Raw genomic sequence first — 23,718 nt, forward strand, 5'->3', positions numbered from 1 at the left:
CGCCGTACAGGTGAGCGCCACAATCAGGACTGCATACGACCGAGGCACACAGGGCCAACACCCGTCATCATGGTGTGGGGAGCGATCTCCTACACTGGCCGTACACCTCTGGTGATCGTCGAGGGGACACTGAATAGTGCACGGTACATCCAAACCGTCATCGAACCCATCCTTCTACCATTCCTAGACCGGCAAGGGAACTTGCTGTTCCAACAGGACAATGCACGTCCGCATGTATCCCGTGCCACCCAACGTGCTCTAGAAGGTGTAAGTCAACTACCCTGGCCAGCAAGATCTCCGAATCTGTCCCCCATTGAGCATGTTTGGGACTGGATGAAGCGTCGTCTCACGCGGTCTGCACGTCCAGCACGAACGCTGGTCCAACTGAGGCGCCAGGTGGAAATGGCATGGCAAGCCGCTCCACAGGACTACATCCAGCATCTCTACGATCGTCTCCATGGGAGAATAGCAGCCTACACTGCTGCGAAAGGTGGATATACACTGTACTAGTGCCGACATTGTGCATGCTCTGTTGCCTGTGTCTATGTGCCTGTGGTTCTGTCAGTGTGATCATGTGATGTATCTGACCCCAGGAATGTGTCAATAAAGTTTCCCCTTCCTGGGACAATGAATTCACGGTGTTCTTATTTCAATTTCCAGGAGTGTATGTCCATCTCCTCTGCCCACTCTCCCTGTCCACCTACTCCTTTTCCTCGGTCCATTTGGTTCTGTACCCCCTCTGTCCATCCCCTCCTCTTCCCTTTCTCTGTCCATTCCTCCTCCCCCTCTCACATTTCCTCCCCAGCCCTCTCTTTGCCTCTCGCTTCCCCCGCCTGTCGCTCTTTCCTACCTCTGTCCATCTCATCCTGCTCTTTATCGGTAGGTATCTCCTCCTTCCCCCCCCCCCCCCCCCCCCTGTTTGTTCATCATCTCGCCATTCCTTCCCTCTCGACGTTATCACTTTCACCCCAACAGGAGGCTGGTGGTTCTTACTCCCACAGTATTTCATTACAGATTTGTTTACCAAATTTTGTTGAAATCGTTCCAGGGGCTTAGGATCAGCTTTTTACCAGTTGCTTTGCCCGTTTACATATTTCATTTGCACCTCTAAACAATGTTTCACCGTCATGCAGCTCAATAGTTACGTCTTAGCTCTTGAACTATGTGTTGTACAATGATATATCTGTGTAGGGATATTCAGAAGCATATGTTGGTACTGTCTGCGAAATGTGTTACGAAGAAGTTGTCAATTTAAACGTTACGCAATATGCGGCAGCTTTTCAAACATCTCAGTATTTTATGTCTTATCTCCCAAACTATGTATCACACACGTATAATGAAATATTTCTATAGTAGTAAATAAGTAATAAATTAAAATGTCATGCTTCATGCGGCAGTTCTACTGCATGAACACCGAAAATGCAGTAACCAATAAACTTCTTTCCTTTCACCATTTTTTGTTGGTTGTCAGCGAGAAAATTTTCGTAAAGGTTTGGAATTATGTGTAAAATTCGTTGCAAGTCACTATGTGCTCTAATTCTGAAATATTTGGTGGCTAAAATAAGGATATTCGCGCGTCAGGGGCTACGCTGCTTTTTCAACAAGACCGCCCACCCCTGCGACAAGTAGGTGCTTCTTACCCCCACTACGACACTTCGCAGACAATAAGTGATATCCGTACCAAGGTTGGTCGAAATCGTTCCAGTGCTTTAGAAGAGATTGGTATCTCTCCTAAGAGTCATGAGGCACATTTTTTTCTGATGTTTCAGCAGATATTTGGAACTTCGTTTTTGCATTGTGTAGCTGGACTCAGCCCAAACAAATAACACTCATCAAATGCCTCATGCCACGCCCTTTGCTAATATAAAGCATCTGCTTGTTTCCAGTCAAAAACAAAATTAAGTTTAAACCAGAATTCTACGTGCCCATTCGATAGAGCGCTTCAGAATTACCGTAGTTCGATATTATCTTTATCGATATGTATAAAAAGGGCCATAATACACGAAGAATGAACAGAAATACAGCAGCGATTCAGCAGCGGTTGATGCTAGGCGGTAGCGGTCATCGCAGTCAAGGGCGGTGCTTCTGCTAATGGATTGCTGGTTATTCTTTGAGTTTTAATATTCCTGTTAATACATATCGATAAACGAATATCGAAGTAGACTAATCTTGTACCGCTCTATCGAATGGGCACGTACAATTTCGGTTTAAAAACCTTTTGTTTGTAACGGGAAACAAACCGCGATTTTGCGTCGACGCCGGGCGTCGCATGAAAGACGTGACGAGCGCTATTTATTTGGCCTGACTCCAGCTACACAACGCAAAAACGAAATTGTAGATATCTGCTGAAACAGCAGAGAAAATTCTCGTGACGACACTAGGAGACATACCCTGCATACGTGCACCCGTTTTTATAATATGTATGGATGCAGAAACGTAAGGTAAACACTGTAATTTATCACCGCCCCACTTTCTTTGACAATGAGAAGTTAACTGACAGCACGTGTCGAGCACTAAAGGGGAATGCCTTGTTAGTCACGATTAAGCTTTGCAGAGGATTCAGTTGTAATTCAGCTACATGACAGTTAACAAAATTTTTAACAGCCCAGCGTCTTTTTTCACAGGAAAATCCGCTCTCTATGCTTCTATTCGTGCTGTCCATCGAGCCGTTGCTACAACTTTTTAACGGAATGTCACTGTCCTGATAAAGAATGAGGAGGAGACATTGCCCGTCAAAAGGAACGTTGACAATATAACGTCGCGTCGGGGGCACAACTCACAATCAGTGACCGAGAATGCAAAATCCTAAACATCAGGGGACTCGACAACCAAGGTAAACCGTGGATACGAGTTGTGGACAGTCACAAAAAGCTAGGAGTCATCTTAGACAGATGCTCTCTAAAGATGACAACCAACAAGCAAAATACAGGAGGCAATTATGGAAAATAATTGGAGCACCGTTGAACCTAATTGAAAACATCTGAATCATATAGACTTACGTTTTCTTCAAAGCACACAGTGTCACGCATTTCTTTCCAATTCTTAAAATGCATAGCAACCTGATAACTAACAGATACATATGGAACGTAAACACACGCAAGCTGTCGTATGATACTCTGGTCAACTCGAGGGAATCTGGAGGGCTGGAGCTTGTTCACATCGATAGAAAAGCAACGGCGTTGTTCCCCAAGAAAACAATAACACTGCTAAACGAAAGTCAAGCAGTATCACGACATAGCTTTTCCAAACGTGCGCCAAGCCAGTATGCAACCAATGATCGACATAATGAAAATTAATTACAAGGTAAAACATTTTTGGGAATTCTACCTCAAATTCAATTATGTAGACGCTAGTCTCCTAAATAGTAACCACCTAACAATAAGAGGTTCCCAATGTGAATAGAAAAGGTGAAAAATCTCAACAATATACACTCCTGGAAACTGAAATAAGAACACCGTGAATTCATTGTCCCAGGAAGGGGAAACTTTATTGACACATTCCTGGGGTCACATACATCACATGATCACACTGACGGAACCACAGGCACATAGACACAGGCAACAGAGCATGCACAATGTCGGCACTAGTACAGTGTATATCCACCTTTCGCAGCAATGCAGGCTGCTATTCTCCCATGGAGACGATCGTAGAGATGCTGGATGTAGTCCTGTGGAACGGCTTGCCATGCAATTTCCACCTGGCGCCTCAGTTGGACCAGCGTTCGTGCTGGATGTGCAGACCGCGTGAGACGACGCTTCATCCAGTCCCAAACATGCGCAATGAGGGACAGATCCGGAGATCTTGCTGGCCAGGGTAGTTGACTTACACCTTCTAGAGCACGTTGGGTGGCACGGGATACATGCGGACGTGCATTGTCCTGTTGGAACAGCAAGTTCCCTTGCCGGTCTAGGAATGGTAGAAGGATGGGTTCGATGACGGTTTGGATGTACCGTGCACTATTCAGTGTCCCCTCGACGATCACCAGAGGTGTACGGCCAGTGTAGGAGATCGCTCCCCACACCATGATGCCGGCTGTTGGCCCTCTGTGCCTCGGTCGTATGCAGTCCTGATTGTGGCGCTCACCTGCACGGCGCCAAACACGCATACGACCATCATTGGCACCAAGGCAGAAGCGACTCTCATCGCTGAAGACGACACGTCTCCATTCGTCCCTCCGTTCACGCCTGTCGCGACACCACTGGAGGCGGGCTGCACGATGTTGGGGCGTGAGCGGAAGACGGCCTAACGGTGTGCGGGACCGTAGCCCAGCTTCATGGAGACGGTTGCGAATGGTCCTCGCCGATACCCCAGGAGCAACAGTGTCCCTAATATGCTGGGAAGTGGCGGTGCGGTCCCCTACGGCACTGCGTAGGATCCTACGGTCTTGGCGTGCATCCGTGCGTCGCTGCGGTCCGGTCCCAGGTCGACGGGCACGTGCACCTTCCGCCGACCACTGGCGACAACATCGATGTACTGTGAAGACCTCACGCCCCACGTGTTGAGCAATTCGGCGGTACGTCCACCCGGCCTCCCGCATGCCCACTATACGCCCTCGCTCAAAGTCCGTCAACTGCACATACGGTTCACGTCCACGCTGTCGCGGCATGCTACCAGTGTTAAAGACTGCGATGGAGCTCCGTATGCCACGGCAAACTGGCTGACACTGACGGCGGCGGTGCACAAATGCTGCGCAGCTAGCGCCATTCGACGGCCAACACCGCGGTTCCTGGTGTGTCCGCTGTGCCGTGCGTGTGATCATTGTTTGTACAGCCCTCTCGCAGTGTCCGGAGCAAGTATGGTGGGTCTGACACACCGGTGTCAATGTGTTCTTTTTTCCATTTCCAGGAGTGTAGAATACAATCACTGACTGGGATACTGTGTGGACAAACAAACCATCAAATTAGATACATCTGACGTTAAATCCACATGGTAAACTGTTGTTAGCAAAATCATTGAGGCAAACAAAACGTTCTACCCGGTAGGACTACGTGACTCGGATCGCTTGCTGCGGTCATTTGCGCAACTGGAGATGGATCAGGAATACACTTGTCCTACTGAACGTACATTTTGAGCAGTGATATTCTTTCTATTGTGAGGGCAGTGCTTTTACATAGAGTGACTGGATATTTATTATATTTATTTCTAGATGCTAACTCATAATTTTTTGTGAATATGTATTTTGGAGTGTTGTTTGGAGGTGGTAAATCGTTCACTTGTGCTTTTGTTACTTACTGTAGGACAACGTGAAAGATGAGCAGAAAGGTCTGACCGGTTCGAGGTAAGGCAGAAACAATAGATCTAAGGTGATAAAGCAGTTTGATTCTGCTACTGTTTTGGCTGCTGCTACTACTCATGGTGTTAAAGCCGTGTCCTTCAGCGATTGAGTTAGTATATCAGATAGAGAATAAGAGAGTGTTGAATCCAGTGGTGTTATTGTTGTAAATGGTTCAAATGGCTCTGAGCACTATGAGACTTAACTTCTGAGGTCATCAGTCCCCTAGAACTTAGAACTACCTAAACCTGACTAACCTAAGGACATCACACACATTCATGCCCAAGGCAGGATTCGAACCTGCGACCGTAGCGGTAGCGCGGTTCCAGACTGTAGCGCCTAGAACCGCTCGGCCACTCCGGCCGGCGTTATTGTTGTAACTCAAGACGTTTGTTGTATTAATATGACACTTGAGTCTACTAATTATTGTGCTGTATTAAGTGATGCATCTGCAACTCATGTTGATTGTCATGTGCAAGTTATAAGAGCAGAGTATTGATGCTTCAGTTCCGTAAAATCATTTTGATCAAGGTTTCATCAATATAATGGTGTCAGCTCTAAGTGAAAAATTGGAGACTAGTGTGATGGGACTTAATGAGAAGTTAAGCGATAATAAAAAGAATTGAATAACAAGTTAAGGGAAAGAATAGCAGCTAGTGCTAGAGAGATAACTGAGAGAACAGAAGCTGAGGCAAGGAAACAACAAACTAATGTTATTATTTTACAAGGACAGATCACAGCATAGAGTACAAATTGAAAGCCATTGGTGAAGATTTTGAAGGTAGATAGGAAAGAGTTGCATTCTGGTTTTCATGAAAGGATTTCTTGTGTTGCAAATAAAATTCCTACTGGAGAGGAAGGTCAGATTAAATTTTAGCAGGTTGTGAATGAAGAACATAACTAAATAAAGGACTACTTCCAGGTTTTAATGGAATAATACGAAATGTGTAAGATAGATTTATCAGAAGGGTCGGAGGTGGTGCTTAGTTAGGAAGTTGTTACGAAGATCCAAGAACAAATTGAAAATCACACTAAATCGCTACAGGATTTTGAAGAGTTGAAGGTTAATTAATAGAAGGATATGTCAAAGAACATAGATGATGTTCAGAGGACGATTAAGAAGATCGCTGACTTAGGACTTGCTGATGAACAATTAGCTGTTATTCTGAACAGTTTTCGTGTGTTACTGTACCTGTATTTGCTGGTTATTCAGAAGTGGTTCAAAGAACAGCAGCTGGAGACTAAGAGGAGGACAAAAGATTTAGGTCAGGAATCAAACTAGAGGGATTATAAAACTGGAGAGAAGTTAGGTGAAAGTTTTACTGGTGGTCACTGTTATAGCAGCAGTTACGAGCCTGATGATAACGCTGATTCTGCTCATGAAGATTCGCCATACCCTCTGTTTCACTATGAAAGACGTTGAACTCATTGCAGCTGTTGCAACTTTAGTTGTGAGATTTTAATTTGTGAAGGCATGCGTAGTTTTCACTTTAGTCATTTCTGTTTGAAATTTTTAAGTTTTCAAAAATACATCAAATATTAAGTTTGTTTGCGTGGTCATCCTCCTCAGCAAGCATAGAAATACTTGTTTTGTAAATAAATAAATTAAGTGGTAACAGGAAAAGGCAATTTTATTTACAAAACAAGTACATCAAATAGTATTCATTCTGGCTTGGTTAGAGCAGTTTGAGCTTTTGCTGCCTTCAACTTAGCATGACAGTCAGACAATTAAGTTTGTGTGTGTGGCTAGTTAGAAGTTGAAACATTCATTTGTTTGTTTAGTTTAGGTAGGAATTGTGAGTGTCATGTGGAGTTTCGTCATTTGTTCTTGTCTGCATATTAGTCTGAGGGGGCACAAAACAGTCAACATGCTACAGTGATGTAGCAAAATTTTCGTTGTTCTAGTTTTACCAATCCTGCTCTATTCTTTGATTATATTTTATTAAAAAATCAATTTTTGTACAGTCCTTACAATCCTGTTGAGTCGATCCACACTTGTCTTACGAAATTTCCTTCGCGTTTGTATCAAATTAACCTTGCTGATCAATGTAAAGATGATTTGAGGGTTTCCAAAGTTTAATACAAGGGTTTATATATGACAGTGGCGAAGAAAACGGTCTTGTGAGATTGACCATCAGTTCTCTTACCCCGATCCGAGGCCACAGAGGAATCGAAATTATGATGTGGGTGATATAATTCGAATCATGATAAGTATGGTAATGGTGGGTGGAAACATCAAGACGTATCCAATCACAAGTAAACCAACAATTTTTGAAGAGGCACGGATGGTTGGAGTGATAGACATTTTGATCATAATCGAGATCGTAGAGTAAATGGCAGACATGGTCGCTTGGAGGATAGAGATTCAGGCCTGCACTCTGTGGAGGTGCGATAATGTGAGCTGTGAAACAATATGGATATGGAGAGCCTGCAGCCACATAACTGACAACTGCTGTCAGTAGCTGGTTCAGGTGCTACAAATATGATGTACAACAGATATGAACAAATGAAATATGTTTAAGATGTGAGAGAATTCCTGCTTCAAGAGATCAGGAAAATGTAAACTCTTAAGTGGGTCCAGTACATCAAATAAGTATTAATGGGATTATTTTGTGTTGTACTCTGAATACAGACAGCCAGGTGATCCAAGTTGAGTGAGACAGTATTTCAGAAGAGTGAAGGTGTAGGTTCATGGCCTGTTCTTCCTTTACGGTAGCATAAGGTGAGAGCAGCAAGTATTGAAGAAAATGTACAGTTGAAGAGACAAGTTGGTATTGAATTTCATTGTCAGTGTCGTAGGTTATCTCTGAATTACGTAACTGTGCCGAGGTCGGCTACTGATCCAAATTTAGGGGTTAATTTTTTGTTCACACGCCAAGTTGAAATGGACCTGAGTTGCAGTAAGGTGAGTTTGAAATGTAATGATGCTACGTTTAAGTTGAGTTTTGATGAGTGCGTGATAAGGGAGAAGAGTTCAAAACATTGTCTTAAATTTCTTACTAGATCTCAGCTGTCTTTTCATCCAAGGCCTGTTGCGAGTGAGGGTAGAGTTCAAGCCTGCTGTCAGTTCTTACTGTAGTGCCTATATCTGCTTTTAAGTGAAACTTGTAGGAATTTGTAAGGAAGCTGCATTGCATTAGCCACCACTGGCCGATAAGTGGAGTTTGGTGACATGCGGATTATAACCACAGATACAGAAAATGATTGCAAGATGCGCTAGCTGTGATTGGCGAAAGCTGCACTCTACAGTACAGTTCTAACAGCCAGAGTGGGCAGGACAATGTTAGCAGGGGTATAAATAGCTGTGAATTTTGAGGCACGCTCATTCGGAGTCCAGCAGCATCATCATGATGTCACGGCCATGGGTACACGATGAGACAACTGGGCATTGCCAGCTGCATCCATGGTCTCAGTGTTGGGTGAGCCACGTCCTGCACCATGTCTCCCCTGTGGACTTGGTGCCACAGTGCTGCTGACCCGCTGTCTGCACATGCTGTCGTCAGACGCCTGTCATGGGACAGCGCATTGTATCCCACACATGGCAGTCCTCCCTCGTCTACACAACGGGTGCGAGATGGGCCTGAGTCACTTAGGTGTGGGCGTTATACAGCAGAACACAGTCGCAATAGAAAGAAGAAACGCACTGCTGACGTCGGATCCATGGCCTACAGGAACACTGCTGCCTGACACCCGGCCTGAGGTTAGCGACGTAGGCCACTGATATGTGCATCTCTTCGCCAGAGAGAAAGCCAGCCACCTGTTTGTCATAGACGACAGGTCGAGCCAGTGTGGGTTGTGTCTGCCTTACATTTTCAACGACGAGGTGTATAACTGAAGTCTAATAAAGTATTTCCCTCTACCAGGAGTCTATCACTGGGCCTCACTGCCTCATTGCTACACCCATTCACCCCTGAACTCTTCACTCTGATCATCCGTTGTTGAAGGTTCCAGAGAAAGAGTACAGTATTAAGCCGATTCTAGATTCAAGCAGATAAATACGACTTTTCTACCAGTAATTGTTAGACCACTGACATTGGATGAGTGTTTGCAAAAACTTCAGTCCTGTCTTCTGTCAAGAGAATGTTATTGGCAGATTGAGTTGCAGCCCTCATATCAAAACTTTTCAGCATCTTTGTGTTACAGTCCTTTTATCAAGTGCGCTTTGAGATGAGTGTTAATTTGGCTTCATTTCTCATAGGCTTTAAAAGTGATCTTCCACTGGATTTGAAAAAGAGATCGTTTACTTATCTTGGACATGTGTCACTTTCTGAGGATAGGTGGGGAAAAATATGAGGTGTTGGACAGATCTTTGAAGGTGATTAAAGAGTATGGTATGACTGTAAAGCCAAAGAACACAGAATTTGGTCACACTCAAGTGAAATTCCTTGGACATATAGTGACTTCATCAGATATTTTAACTGATTCAAAGCTGCTTGAGGTTTTGCTCAGTTTCCATGTTCCCACAACCAGGAAAGAGATTGTGCATTCCTGGGTAAGTTAATTAAAAAATATTACGAAATGAACATTTTAACTACCCCACGGCTGTATGCATTAACGGTTATGTATACTCCCTGGCATTAGGGTGCCCAAGCACAAACTAAATATGAATGTGTAAAACAGGTTGTTCTGGAGGCTACGTTCCTGTCACATCCTGATTCGAACGGAGATTGTTGCCTAGGATCTGACAATTCTAAGACAGGTCTTGATGCTAATCTCTTCCAAGAATCTGAAGTAGATGGAGTTATGAGGCGTCATAGCATTGCTTTTGCAAGATGGGTTCCCACTAAGAGTGAAAACAACTATTAAGTCAGTGATCTAGAAGTTCTGGCTGATGTATGGGGTTTTGTAAAGTTGTGCTATTTTTTTGGACTGCTGACTAAAATTTAAACAGATCACTGAGCTATGGAATTTTTGATGACTGCAATGTTGAGTCATGGTCATTTACCGAGGTGTGTGTTGCATTCAGAAGAATTCAACTTCGCTATCTATTATGCATATGCTTGGTAAGGATAATGTCGTTGCTGCTGCTCTATCAGTATCCCCTCCAGGGTTGAATAATAGGGCCAAGGACGATCACTTTAGGGTCTGTACTTGAGAAATGTAGCATTTTACTATTTTATAACGTAATTACTTATGAGTAATGTCCAAGAACAGGATAAAGATCTGGCGTAGGAAGAGGTGAAGCTGAAAAATTAGAAAATTTTGCATAATTAAGGATGGGATTTTGTTTAGGAGAATAGATGTAGATGGTTTACGTTGGATTGTATGTACTCTTGATGAGATGATTAATATGTTGATTTGGCATACTCACTCGAGATATGCGCACATTGGTCTAAAGAAATGTTTTCACAAGCTTTGTGAGACATGCTATTTTCTAAACTTGAAGAAACGAATCCAGAAGGTCTAGCTTCGTGCAAACCTGCTCAGGAGGCAAAACCACTGATGGTGTCTCATCATGCACCATGATCACTATTATTCCTTCGAAACTGAGAGAAATTCCAGCAATATATTTGTTTGGCCCTTTTCCAAGAATTAGTCAAGATATGCATATGGCATGGTGTAGTTGACGTCCAAGTACGACACTAACGCCACTGATGAGAACTATTAGTCAGACTACTGTTTGAGCATTCCTTAATCATTTCCTTCATATAGTTGGTCATATTAATAAAGTTATGTCGAGCATTGTCCAGATATCACACCAATAGCTTGGAAGTGTGCCCTGTAGGACAATTAAGCCAGACACTAACAGTTCGCCCAAACTTGTACGCTGGGTGTACAGTTTACGGTGATTCTTTCCCACACTGCGAATACTGACTGCCACTTTTACTCTGACACGGGGCTTTTGCTGTCGACGATGACGTTATAGCACTGCGATTTGATGCCTGCTTTTTTCTGGCTAGCCATTATATAAATTGGTGAGCTTCCATAGGAATTTCATCAGTAGCACCTGGAATTGATGAACCCCTGCCTAGTGTAAACATTGGGCAGTTTACACAGAACTGTCCGACACAATGCCCGTAAACTATTCAAGTAGTTCATACGTTGAGAAAGCCCGAAAAAGCGTATCTACTACCTCTAAAGAGATGAAATGGTCAACAGATACGTGGGTTCGATAAACTCCATTACAACGGCAATAGACTGTTGTGCTCTCTCTCACTTTTAGTGAGATGTCCGGACCAGCAGGTACATCAGCGCTTACAAGTTTACCCATTGTATAGACTCTGTGGCAGCTAAGACTATTAAACAACGAGCTAGCAGTGAATTTGTGAGAGAATGAATTCGTTATACAAGACGAGAATTAGACAGAGTCTCCAGAAGCTTGCTTTCGCGTTACCTGAATATCTCATCGCGTCTGTCAGTGGATTCCTGCGAATGGGTGGGCAGCACTACGTGGTCGTTTTCAGACTGTGCACCGCACATAAACTTCCATCACCATAAACACCGATAAATGCAACAAGATAAATTATGCAGACGCACTTGGTTAAAGTCACAGGAAAACCATTGAGTGAGGCTGCGACATAAGTGATGGAAAAAGATCTAAATTTTGTGTCCACTTCAAAGAATGTGCCCATCATAGATTTTATCAGCGTTGTTGAGCAGGGTATCTTGAAGCTTCCCAGTGAGACTTCTGATGAAATGAGGAGAGAGACTTGCAAGACCATAACTAGGATGTCTGCATCCAAGCACAAGGTCACCACTGAGGATAGAAAAGCGCTCCAATCTTTGAGAGAGAACACAGAAATGGTAATTTTATCTGAGGAAAGAAAGGAAACACTACTGTTCTTCTACCTGCAACGTTTTACTTTGGCAATATGATGGCTTTACTGCAGAAATCAGTGTATCGTCAGCTGATGGAGGATCCAGCACATGCAGTGCAATGGAACACATCTGTCCTCCTAAAAACTCCAACCAGTTTCCTGACAATATGAAAAGAGCTTAAGAGTACGAACACCAGTTCCACCATGACTTTATGGCCTGCAAAAGATACATAAATAAGGTCTTCTGCTTCGTCTCGTTGTGAGCAACATAGGAGCCCCAATACACTACCTACAAAAATATTTGGATTTTTGTTTGAGAACTTCAGTAGGGAAATGCGAACACTATATTCTAAATTCAAAAGATTTTATGTTGCGACAGGAAAACTTGTGCCTCGAACCAATCGATTTATTAATGACTTTCGATGTCTCTTTGTTCCAGTGACAACCAATGGTGGATTCACCATAATTCTTAGGTGCTAAACTTAGAGAAGATATATTACAAATTTTCATACATGTGCGTACTTCGACGTATTTTTTATGCAACACTCAATATTTTGAGCGAAAAGAGAACGCTCTTACAGGTAGCCCTCTGTCTCCCATACTAGCTGATCTTTTTATGGAAGACATCGAGGACAAAGCAGTTCAGTCAGTGGTTTTCAAACTTAAATGCTTTTGGAGATAAGCGGATGATACTTCCGTGGTGTATACACATGGTAGAGCAACGCTTCCTTCATTTTTGAAAATCTTAACTCCCTGCATTAGAGCATCTGTTTCACGATGGAAGTGGAGGAACATAGATATCCCCTGTTTCAGGACGTCATGGTTCATAAAAAAGAAGATGGCTCTTCGAGTCACAGTGAGTTTCATAAACTTGCACACACTGATCAAAAATGGTTCAAATGGCTCTGAGCACTATGGGACTTAACTGCTGAGGTCATCAGTCCCCGAGAACTTAGAACTACTTAAACCTAACTAACCTAAGAACATCACACACATCCCCGCCTGAGGCAGGATTCGAACCTGCGACCATAGCGATAGCGCGGTTGCAGTCTGTAGCGCCTAGAACCGCTCGGTCACTCCAGCCGGCTTGCACACACTGACCTATATCTATAAGCTAAGAGCAGTCATCACCTAGACCAAAGCGGTGTTATGTTATGGAATCTGTTTCATAGGCCTAAAATACCTCATTTCCAGGTAGCTTATTAATAGCGTTTAGTCATCTCTGGTCTGTGTTTGTCAGGAATGGGTACTCCAATAAAAATTTTCGCAGTGAGTAGCATTTGTAGGCACTCCTGTGTACTTTTTGTTTACATATATACATATACATTTCATATTGTAAGACTTTTCCAGGGGCACATGTGGACTCTGACCACAATTTGTTAGTTATGAGCTGTACAATAAAACTGAAGAAACTGCACAAAGGAAGGAATTTAAGGAGATGGGACCCGGATAAACTGAAGTAACCAGAGGCTAAAGAGAGTTTCAGAGAGAGAATTATGGAACGATTGTCAGATGCAGTGGAAAGAAAGACAGTAGAAGAAGAATGGGTAACTTTCAGAGATGAAATAGTGAAGGCAGCAGAGGGTCAAGTAGGTAAAAAGACGAGGGAAAGTACAAATCCTTTGGTTACAGAAGAGATATTGAATTTAACTGATGAAGGGAGAAAATATAAAAATGCAGTAAATCAAGCAGCGAAATGTAATACAAACGTCTCAACAATGAGATCGACAGGAAGTGCAAAATGGCTAAGCAGGGATGGCTAGAGGACAAATGTAAGGATGTACAGGCTTATCTCACTAGGGGTAAGATAGATACTGCCCACAGGAAAATTAAAGAGACCTTTGGAGAAAAGAGAACCATTTGTATGAATATCAAGAGCTCAGAAGGAAAATCAGTCCTAAGCAAAGAAGAGAAAGCAGAAACGTGGAAGGAATATATAGAGGGCCTATACAAGGGTGATGTAAATGAGGGCAATATTATGGAAATGTAAGAGGAAGTAGATGAAGATGAACTGGGAAATATAATACTGAGTGACGGATTTGACAGAACACTGAAAGAATTAAGTCAAAAAAGGCTCCAGGAGTAGACAACATTCCATTAGAACTACTGATAGCCTTGAGAGAAACCGCCATGACAAAACTCTACCGTCTGTTGAGCAATATGTATGAGAAAGGCGAAATACCCTCAAACTTCAAGAAGAATATAATAATTCCAATCCCACTGAAAGAAGGTCTCGACAGGCGTGAAAATTACCGGACTATCAATTTAAGTCATGGCTGCATAATACTAACGTGAACTCTTTACAGACGAATGGAAAAACTGGTAGAAGCCGACCTCGGGGAAGATCAGTTTCGATTCCGTGGAAATTTTGGAACACACTAGGCAATACTGACCTAAGGACTCATCTTAGAAGATAGATTAAGAAAAGGCAAACCTACCTTTCTAGCATTTGTAAATTTAGAGAAAACTTTTGACAATATTGACTGGAATACTCTTTTTCAAATTCTGAAAGTGGTAAGAGAAAAATACATGGAGCGCAAGGCTATTTAACAACTTGTACAGAAACCAGATGGCAGTTATGAGAGTCTAGGGGCATGAAAGGAAAGCAGTGGTTCGGAAGGGAGTGAAACATAGTTGTAGCCTATCCCCGATGTTATTCAATTTGTATATTGAGCAAGCAGTAAAGGAAACAAAAGGAAAACTCGGAGCAGGAATTAAAATCCATGGATAACAAATAAAAACTTTGAGATTCGCTGATGACATTGTAATTCTGTCAGAGACAGCAAAGGACCTGTCAGAGTAGTTGAACAGAATGGACAGTGTCTTGAAAGGAGGATATAAGATGAACACCAGTAGAAGCGAAACGTGGATAACGGAATGTAGTCGAACTGGAGTCAGGTGATGCTGAGGGAATACAATAGGAAATGAGACACTTAAAATAGTAGTTGAGGTTTGCTATTTGGGGAGCAAAATAACTGATGATGATGGAAGCGGAGTGGATATAACATGTAGACTGGCTTTGGCAAGGAAAGCGTTTCTGACGAATTTGTTAACTTCGAGTATAGATTTAAGTGTCAAGAAGTCTTTTCTGAAAGTATTTGTATGGAGTGTTGCCATGTATGGGAGTGAAACATGGACGATAAATAGTTTAGATAAGAAGAGAATAGAAGCTACAGAGGAATGTTGAAGATTAAATGGTTAGATCATGTAACTAATGAGAAGATATTGAATAGAATTGGGAAGAAGAGGAATTTGTGACACAAACTGACTAAAAGAAGGGGTCGTTTGGTAGGACACGTTCTGAGGCATCAAGGGATCACCAGTTTAGTATTGGAGGGAAGCGTGAAGGGTAAAAAACTTAGAGGGAGACCAAGTAATGAATACACTAAGCAGATTCACAGAGATGTAGGCTGCAAGAGTTACTCGGAGATGATAAGTAGCATGGAGAGCTGCATCAAATCAGTCTTTGGATTGAAGACCACAACAACATGTGATCTCCTATGATCCAATTTAGTGCCCTATTCGTGACACCACAAGACAGGCCCTCTTTATCATCACTCTCATCAGTCATGTCATCATCCTAATAAATGATACCATCAAGGTATTGCCCCCCCCCCCCTCAGTCGTCCTTTCCAATCCACTCTCCTTCCCCTTTCTTCAGCCGATCAGAATCGGAGATAGCGTTGCTTGTCCAGTATTGCTTTGTCCGTCCCTCTCCATAACCACTCTCAGTGAAGTATTACAGACACACAGTCAATTGCGCAAAAATGGCGCCAAGTTCAAAGGTATGCAGCAGAAAATTTTGTAACCGTCACTTGAATAGGCACTGTGGCAAAGATATAAAGTCAAAGACAGTTGTGTAAAAATTTTCATACACATGTGTGTATTTATTCAGTATAATATTAAAATGATGCAATCAGTTGCATAAAAATTGTGTCAAGTTCAAAGATATGCATTATTCCTGTAACCGTCACTTAAAAGTCAACAATATTTCTGTAAGATATTTACCTTTGAATTTTGCAAACACACACACACACACAACTTCACAGGGCTGGTGAAAGCTAACTGTGGCAGATGGAGAAAAGGAGGGCGATGTGATTCTTTGAACAGCAGCTTTGTCAGCTCTGGACTTGTCTGACTTCGCAAAAACCAGACGTTGAACAGTGACAAATTGTCCTCCATATTACGGTAAATCTGTTACAAAATGCCTATCTTACAGTGATATTGTAACAAATTAACCTCCAAGTTACAACAAAATTATAAAAAATTGTCCATGTTACAGTAATATTGGCACAAGTTGCTCTTCACATTACATTGAAACTGTGTACATGAATTTTATTTTGTTCTTATATCATAATACCATGACATGTCCAATTTCTTTCTAAAAATGATTTACAGGATAACAAAACTGCTACTGCTACTGCTACTACTGCTACTGCTACTTCAGACATCCAAGGATGCTTCATTTCTGAATTCACCAACTAACAGGAAGTATTATGACTCACAGGAACAGAGGCAATATTCAGTCATTTGTTGATATTGTGTTAGCAACAGGCAAAGTTGACTCAGGGCTCAAAATTATTTACATCCTGTTGCTTGAGTTTATCTACGGTAATAAATTTTCTTACAATTAGGGCGACGCTAGTAGCAAAACTTATATTTTCATTTGATTTTCTGGGCAATACATCCTACTACATCAAAAGCTGTATGTATGTCTGAAAGTTGCTGTTACGCTTGTGGTTTTAATACTACACGGGTTCCAAGTTGTCTCGCCTCACTTGTGTAAAATGCACGAACTTTCATACAACCACGTGAAACTGTCAGAAAAGTTCTTATTCGGCATGTTGTTCAACTTGTGTGTCGCATTGGCTATTCACTTACTTCATCAAAGCCTTCATTTAAATTTCTGTACCTTGTCATGTTGTGGTACATTTGTACTAATAACACCATATCTCGTCACTGGTGATGATTTTTTCCAGTAAAGAATTGTCGAAATTTTTCATTTCAGTCAAGCCGCAGCAGGCATCTATGCATCATTGTTTTCATTCAGAAGTCGAGGTGTGTGATAAGAACTCTGCACATATTTGCATCTTTTTTTTAAAAAAATCTGGATAATGTCTTTTCCACTTAATTTTGATTTGTGATACAACAACGCTGACACACTAGTTTCATGACCGCTACTTAACGCTGCCTGCTCACAACTGACTGGTCGACCCACGTCTGTTATTTACATTTTTTAGTTCAAGCTGCCACCATAGTTCCTGTGCTAAAGTCACTTCAGGTGAGAAATAAAGTCAGTATCAGAAACGTTTTGATGTGCAGTGTATAAGAGTAACAAGCTCTCTAATCTTCGACAATGTAGTAATTTACAGAAAATAAACTTGTAGTATGCACTCACCATTGCGAACAGCGCATTTACCCCTACAGATGTGAAATTAGAGCCTTAGACTATGGCTATGTTAGTGTGTAATTAAGTAGGATTGTGCTAATTGTGCTCTGCTTTGCCAGCTCTATATGCGGCTCATTAGCCATTTCAGATTTGTAACTGACACAGTCAGCCCGTGGATGTATGTCTTTCCTCTCCGGAATTTTCTGCTCAGGCAGTTAGACCTGTGAACATGGGAAGCTCTCGCACAAGCAACTGTGTTGAACGTAGTTTATAATTCTTATTGAATTTTAGATACTCAACATCCGCGTTCTAATTTATTCTCCGAAAGTTAGCTAGGGAATTTCGAAATTTATCCATGTAAAAAAATGAACGCTTTTCGTAAAATGCGTATCTTTGGGGAAGGGATGTAATCCCTCTAAAACCCACGTACCACCCACCCCATTGGACCTTGCCTGAACACTCAGCTACACGCTGCAAGTGCCGCCAATAGCCCAAGACCGATTTGCCAGCATCCCTCGTGTGCACATACAAGGGTCGTTTGAAAAGTCGGTGCAAAGTCTGAGAGATGGCACCACGGGCACGTATCGAGGTCATATTTAGTTAGTAGTATCTTTGGAAAGAACGCAACCAAGTTCCAGCCATATTGGTCTATTTCTTTGTGTTTGGCATTCGTGTGAATAAAGGAAGTCGATTGATTGTGAGAAAATGGACGAAGAAGAATTTCGTATGGTGATTAAACATTACTTTAAGAAAGGCAAAACGCCTGAGAAGGCTAAAGAGAAGCTCGATAAACATTACGGTGACTTCGATTAGAACAGTTTACAAGTGGTTTTAAAATTTTCGGAGCGGTCATATGGGCACAAGTGATGCTGAACGTTCTGGACGCCCTGTTGAGGTTACGACTCCAGAAATCATTGATAAAATCCATGATATGGTGATGGATGACAGAAGAGTTAAGGTGCGTGAGATTGCTAGTGCTGTGGGCATCTCTAATGAACGGGTTCATAATACACGATTGCGACTGCTCACACTTGACCAAAAACGGAATCGTGTGACGTGTTGGCAAGGATGGTTTGCAGCTGTTCAGGAAGAATTCGTAGAACTTAAAACGTCGTTTCGTCACTGTGGGTGAAACATGGATACATTACTATAGTACTGAGACCGAACAACAATCTAAACAATGGGTTACCAAGGGAGAATCTGCACCAAAAACTGCGAAGACCAGTCTTTCGGCCAGAAAGGTTACTGCGACTGTCTTTTGGGATTCGCAAGCGATAATCGTCATCGACTATCTGGAAAAGGGTAGAAATATTACAGGTGCATATCATTCATCGTTATTGGACCGTTTGAAAACCGAGCTGCAAGACAACCTCCGGCGATTGGAGCGCAAAAATGTCCTTTTCCATCACGACAATGCACCAGCACACACATCAGCAGTTGTTGTCGCAAAATTAATGGAAACAGGATTCACCCCCTCTATTTTCCAGACTTGGCTCCATTTGTTCCCCAATTTGAAGAAGTGGATGGTGGGACAAAGATTTTAATCAAACGAAGAGGTGATTGCAGCAACTAATAGCTATTTTGCAGACTTGGACAATTCCTACTATTCTGAAGGGATCAACAAATTAGAACAGCGTTGGACGAAGTGTATAAGTCTAAAAGGAGATTATGTCGAAAACTAAAAAAAGGTTTACTCCAAACAAGTAAGTAGTTTTTATTTATGCACTGACTTTTCAAGCGCCCCTCGTGTATGATATATGGATTGTTTCCAGTAAACCATCAACCTGCAACTGTTCTCACCGTGTCACCAATAGCCAGTCATGCAATATATCACCGTCATAACTATCAGTTAAAGAATCTTCAGAGTATAATAAACCACTGCGGTGAAGCGGTGTCAGCTAGACAACAACGTAGTAGTAATCAGTTTAGGTGCAGGAGCTCCGGACGGAAGGACTGCAGTACTGACCCGAGGTGATCCCTCGTGCGCCGGTAGTTGAAGATGCAGCAGTAGCCGTCGCACGTCTTTCGCAGCTTGAACAGCTTCCCGCAGGGCCGCGTGCGGCCCAGCCAGCTGCAGCGGACCATCATCTGCTCGCACTTCGGCGTCAACTGCAAGCAAGCGCCACCTCTGTAGTTCTGTAGTAGTGGATATGACGTGATTATGCTACATTCTACACGTCATCTGGCACCAGAGCTGGTGGCACACGTGTTTGGTCTAACAGCTACTATAACAATGTTGCAAATAAGTAGCTCTAATTAACATGTATATTGAACGTCGAATTATCATTAATTTTCGCTACTGAGAAAAATTCACTCGACAGGAATGTGACAGTGACTCGAATATACACTGTGATCTAGTAAAAAACGGAGCACTCCGCTCCATTCTAAAAGCATTTTCATGAATGCAACTACACTGATGAGTCAAAACATTATGACCGCTGCCCATTACTAGACTGAAAGCTGCCTAGTGGAAAAAGCGGAAAGTGGGTAAGCTGGGCAGAGGGTACTGGGGAACCTTTCTTGCAACAATACAACCCGCAAACGGGGAAATCCACTGACGTAAAAGTCTTTGACAAATCGCACATTTGAAACTTCCTGGCAGATAAAACTGTGTTCTGGACCGAGACTCAAACCCGGGACACGAACTCGGAATTCAGTCGGTAGAGCAATGGTCCTGAAAGGCAATGGGCGCAGTTTTAATCTGTCAGTAAGTCTCAGATCAGCGCACACTCCGCTGCAGAATGAAAATTACATTCTGAAATGACAGATTGTAATGGCCTATCGCCTGGGAAAACCATCTCGGAAACAGGGACCTGCTTGGACGTTCGCGTGCTATTGGGTTCAAAAAATGGCTCTCAGCACTATGGGACTTAACATCTGTGGTCATCAGTCCCCTAGATCTTAGAACTACTTAAACCTAACTAATCTAAGGACATCACACACATCCATGCCCGAGGCAGGATTCGAACCTGCGACTGTAACGGTCACGTGGTTCCAGACTGAAGTGCCTAGAACTGCACGGCCACACCGGCCGGCTCGTGCTATTGGGGTTCGTACGCCGTGAAACTGTGGAAAGAGGTCAAAGGACGGTGGAACCAAGAACAGGCGTCCACGTCTCATCACGGAAAGTATAGGAACCAGCCGGGGTGGCCGAGCGGTTCTAGGCGATACAGTCTGGAACCTCGCGACCACTACTGTCGCAGGTTCGAATCCCGCCTCGGGCATGAATGTGTGTGATATCCTTAGGTTAGTTAGGTTTAAGTAGTTCTAAGTTCTAGGGGACTGATGACCTCAGAAGTTAAGTGCCATAGTGCTCAGAGCCATTTTAACCACTTGAAAGTATAGGTCGGAGGCTTCGCCACTGTGAAGCAGCGGGCTCCAGACGTCTTAGCCTAAGGTCCACGCTGCTTCTTTCACTAAGTCCCAAGTGCCACGACCCATTTACACTCTGTGTAAGTTTTCTTGAGGCCTGATAACTTAGTACTGCTCGGAATTCCTCGGTAAAATTCAGAAGTTTTCGTGACGCTTGCCAACCTTAACAAGCTGACACTGATTGGCTCTGCACTAGTCATTACGCAGTGAACTACATGTGTTGGAACTGAAGGTGTGACCTTCATTTCATTTCAAATACATTGCTACAAATAAATCTTACTCGTGAAGGTCGCTCTAACGCGCTTTTAATAATGTTATTTTCTAATATTTTATTATCACAATTAATTTTGGCAGCATGCTGCCATCATCAGGTGCATTATACAGTCACTTATACATCAGCTGATAGGTTATGTATATTAACTTATCTTCACTACAGGTATATATTACTGTGTTTGAAATTGTAAATAGTTTAATATTTTATAACTCTCTGTAAAGATGTTAACAGTCTTTGAAATTGTAAGTAGTTTATCTTAGACTTTAAAACTCTTTGGAAACATATAATTAGATGTTTGTGAAAATGCTAAGTTGTGATGTACCTGTTACTGTGCTCTGTGTGCCAGAAAATGAAACTGCCAACATAAATACAAGTAAAGGTATTAATATATTACCTAATCATGCTATTCACATAATGTACACACTGTAACAGATTTATCCTTCCACAAAGGTTTATTTTTCGATTCTTAACCCCACTGGCACACACAGCTAGTGTTCATCAGCTGATGTGTAAGTAACTGTATAATGCACCTCATGATGGCAACATGCTGCCGAAATGCATTATGCTAATGAAATATTAGTAAAAAGAGACTGCAGCAGTATAAATTATTCCACATAATCTTATAATACAGTAGCAGACCTCAAACAACATCCATATAACATAGATAAATTTAAATGTTATTCCGCGCGTCATTAACATCAGAGCCCGTGATCAGCTGCATATGGTATCAACACTACGGAATATCTTCCCACTGCAACATTAGTTCCGTACGTTCCATACGGTCACTGCAGACATGCACTGCAGAAAAGTTGGACAGACTATAATTCATAACACCAACATACTGTAGTGTTGAAATAGGCACAAATTTTCGTTTCAGAACTTAGAGGGTGATTGAGATCTATGGCATAGGGAGTGGGAGTGAACTTCACTCCGCATTTTCTGTCGGCACCAACGGGCAAGTGTCCAGGTCGTTTCATTGCTGAAGTGATAGCTACGCATTACGTATTGTAACGACTTCTCATGACAATACTAAATGTATAGTAGTGACATCTCCAGGAGAGTAGAGAAGTGCAGCAGCACAGCACCGTCTTGTGGGTAGCGACAAAATGTGTGATACGAAAAGCACAATATAATAAGACTAGTGGGTTTTGTGACTAAAGTTCCTTAGTGAAGATACAGTGTGTTAATAGCTAGTATTTAATTAAAATTGCTTGAAAGATAAATCCAGCGCACCTCTTTACTCAGAATCCTTACTCTTAATACTAATAGTTGGCATCATTTTTATTTGCAGTTACATCTTTTGTGTGGATTTGTGTAAATGTGGAAAAGAAACGGAAGACAGATAGTGAGTGCTGAAATTGTAATACCAGAGTGGACATCAATATTTCGTAGTTGAGTCAAGGAATACGTCAATGTGTACATTTTGCATTGAACCAATATTTATTAAAGTACAAAATACAAAACTTCTTAAAGAAACTAAACATTATCAGAGTTATTTTAAATTTACCGGAAAGCAACGGTTATAGATATATTCGTCTTTGAAACTGGGATTGAAATCTCATCAAATGTTGTTTCAGGAAGTAAATGCTGAAGAAGCTTGCTTCCGCGTGGCTCATTCAACAGCAAAACGTGGAAAATCCTTTACTGACGGCAAATTAATATTGCATCAGTTGAAGAAATGAAACAAGAAAAAGGTAATTTCTTTGAAAACATTAGTTTGTCAGCAAACACTGTGGCTCAAAGAGTAAGTGATGTTCCTTGAAAATATATTAACTCAATTGTCTGAGAAAATTCGACACTTAAAATGGTTCTCTTTCGCTCTGAATGAGTCAATAGATGTTTCACATACTGCACAACTACATTTTTTATTCGAGGGATAAACAGAAATTGAAGTGTATGAAGAGGTTTTTGACGTTCCTGGCGTTCGGTTGCAATTGCTATGTGATCATCGAGAGCAGACCATAGATAATTGAAAACGTGTCACCAGGTCGTACGAGTCACGTTTCTTGTTGTATCAAATCGACAGTCATGTCTGCATGCGCCATCATCGAGTTTAACAGCTACTCAAAACACGCACTGCCAGGGAGGCAAGACCCACGCTTCCGTGGAACGTGTGGTAGTAATTATTGCGGACCCCCTGCAACCCTCCACGTTTGAGGTTTTCCCCAATAGCGATGGCATCTTCCATTAGCATAACTGTCCACATCACGAGGCCAGAATTTTACTGCAGTGATTTGAGGAGCATAATAGTAAACTTAAGTTGATGCCTTGGTCACCTCGTCGGAGGTTCGAGTCTTCCCTGGGCATGGGTGTGTGTACCGTCCTTAGCATAAGCTATTTTAAGTTAGATTAAGTGGCGTGTAAGCTTAGGGACCGATGACCTCAGCAGTTTGGTCCCATAAGACCTTACCATAAGTTTACAATTTTTTTCCCTTGGTCACCAGATTCTTCTGATCTGAAACTGATGGACAACATCCGGGGCGCTGTCAGACCCCAACACTGCGTTCACAGATCGCTGGCCCGTAATTTATGGCAATCTTGTGACCTTTGAGTAGGCACCTGGTATCACATACCTCCACAAACCAACCAAGGACTTGTCGAACTCATGCCACTGAAAATCGTTGCTGCAGCCTGTTCCAAACCTGGACCAATG

General features: G+C 42.3%; 1 protein-coding gene across 1 annotated transcript in view; it reads right to left on the bottom strand.

Annotated features, from left to right (window-relative positions):
* LOC126353870 (sodium channel protein Nach-like) overlaps positions 1-19,507 on the bottom strand; it is a 224,665-nt gene extending 205,158 nt beyond the window's left edge. The window contains exon 1 of the mRNA XM_050003093.1: positions 19,386-19,507. Coding sequence (XP_049859050.1) covers positions 19,386-19,507 — 122 coding nt within the window. The remainder of the gene's footprint in view (positions 1-19,385) is intronic.
* Between the last annotated feature and the right edge of the window lie 4,211 nt (positions 19,508-23,718).

This window comes from Schistocerca gregaria, chromosome 1 (genome assembly GCF_023897955.1).
Source record: "Schistocerca gregaria isolate iqSchGreg1 chromosome 1, iqSchGreg1.2, whole genome shotgun sequence".
NCBI lineage: Eukaryota > Metazoa > Arthropoda > Insecta > Orthoptera > Acrididae > Schistocerca > Schistocerca gregaria.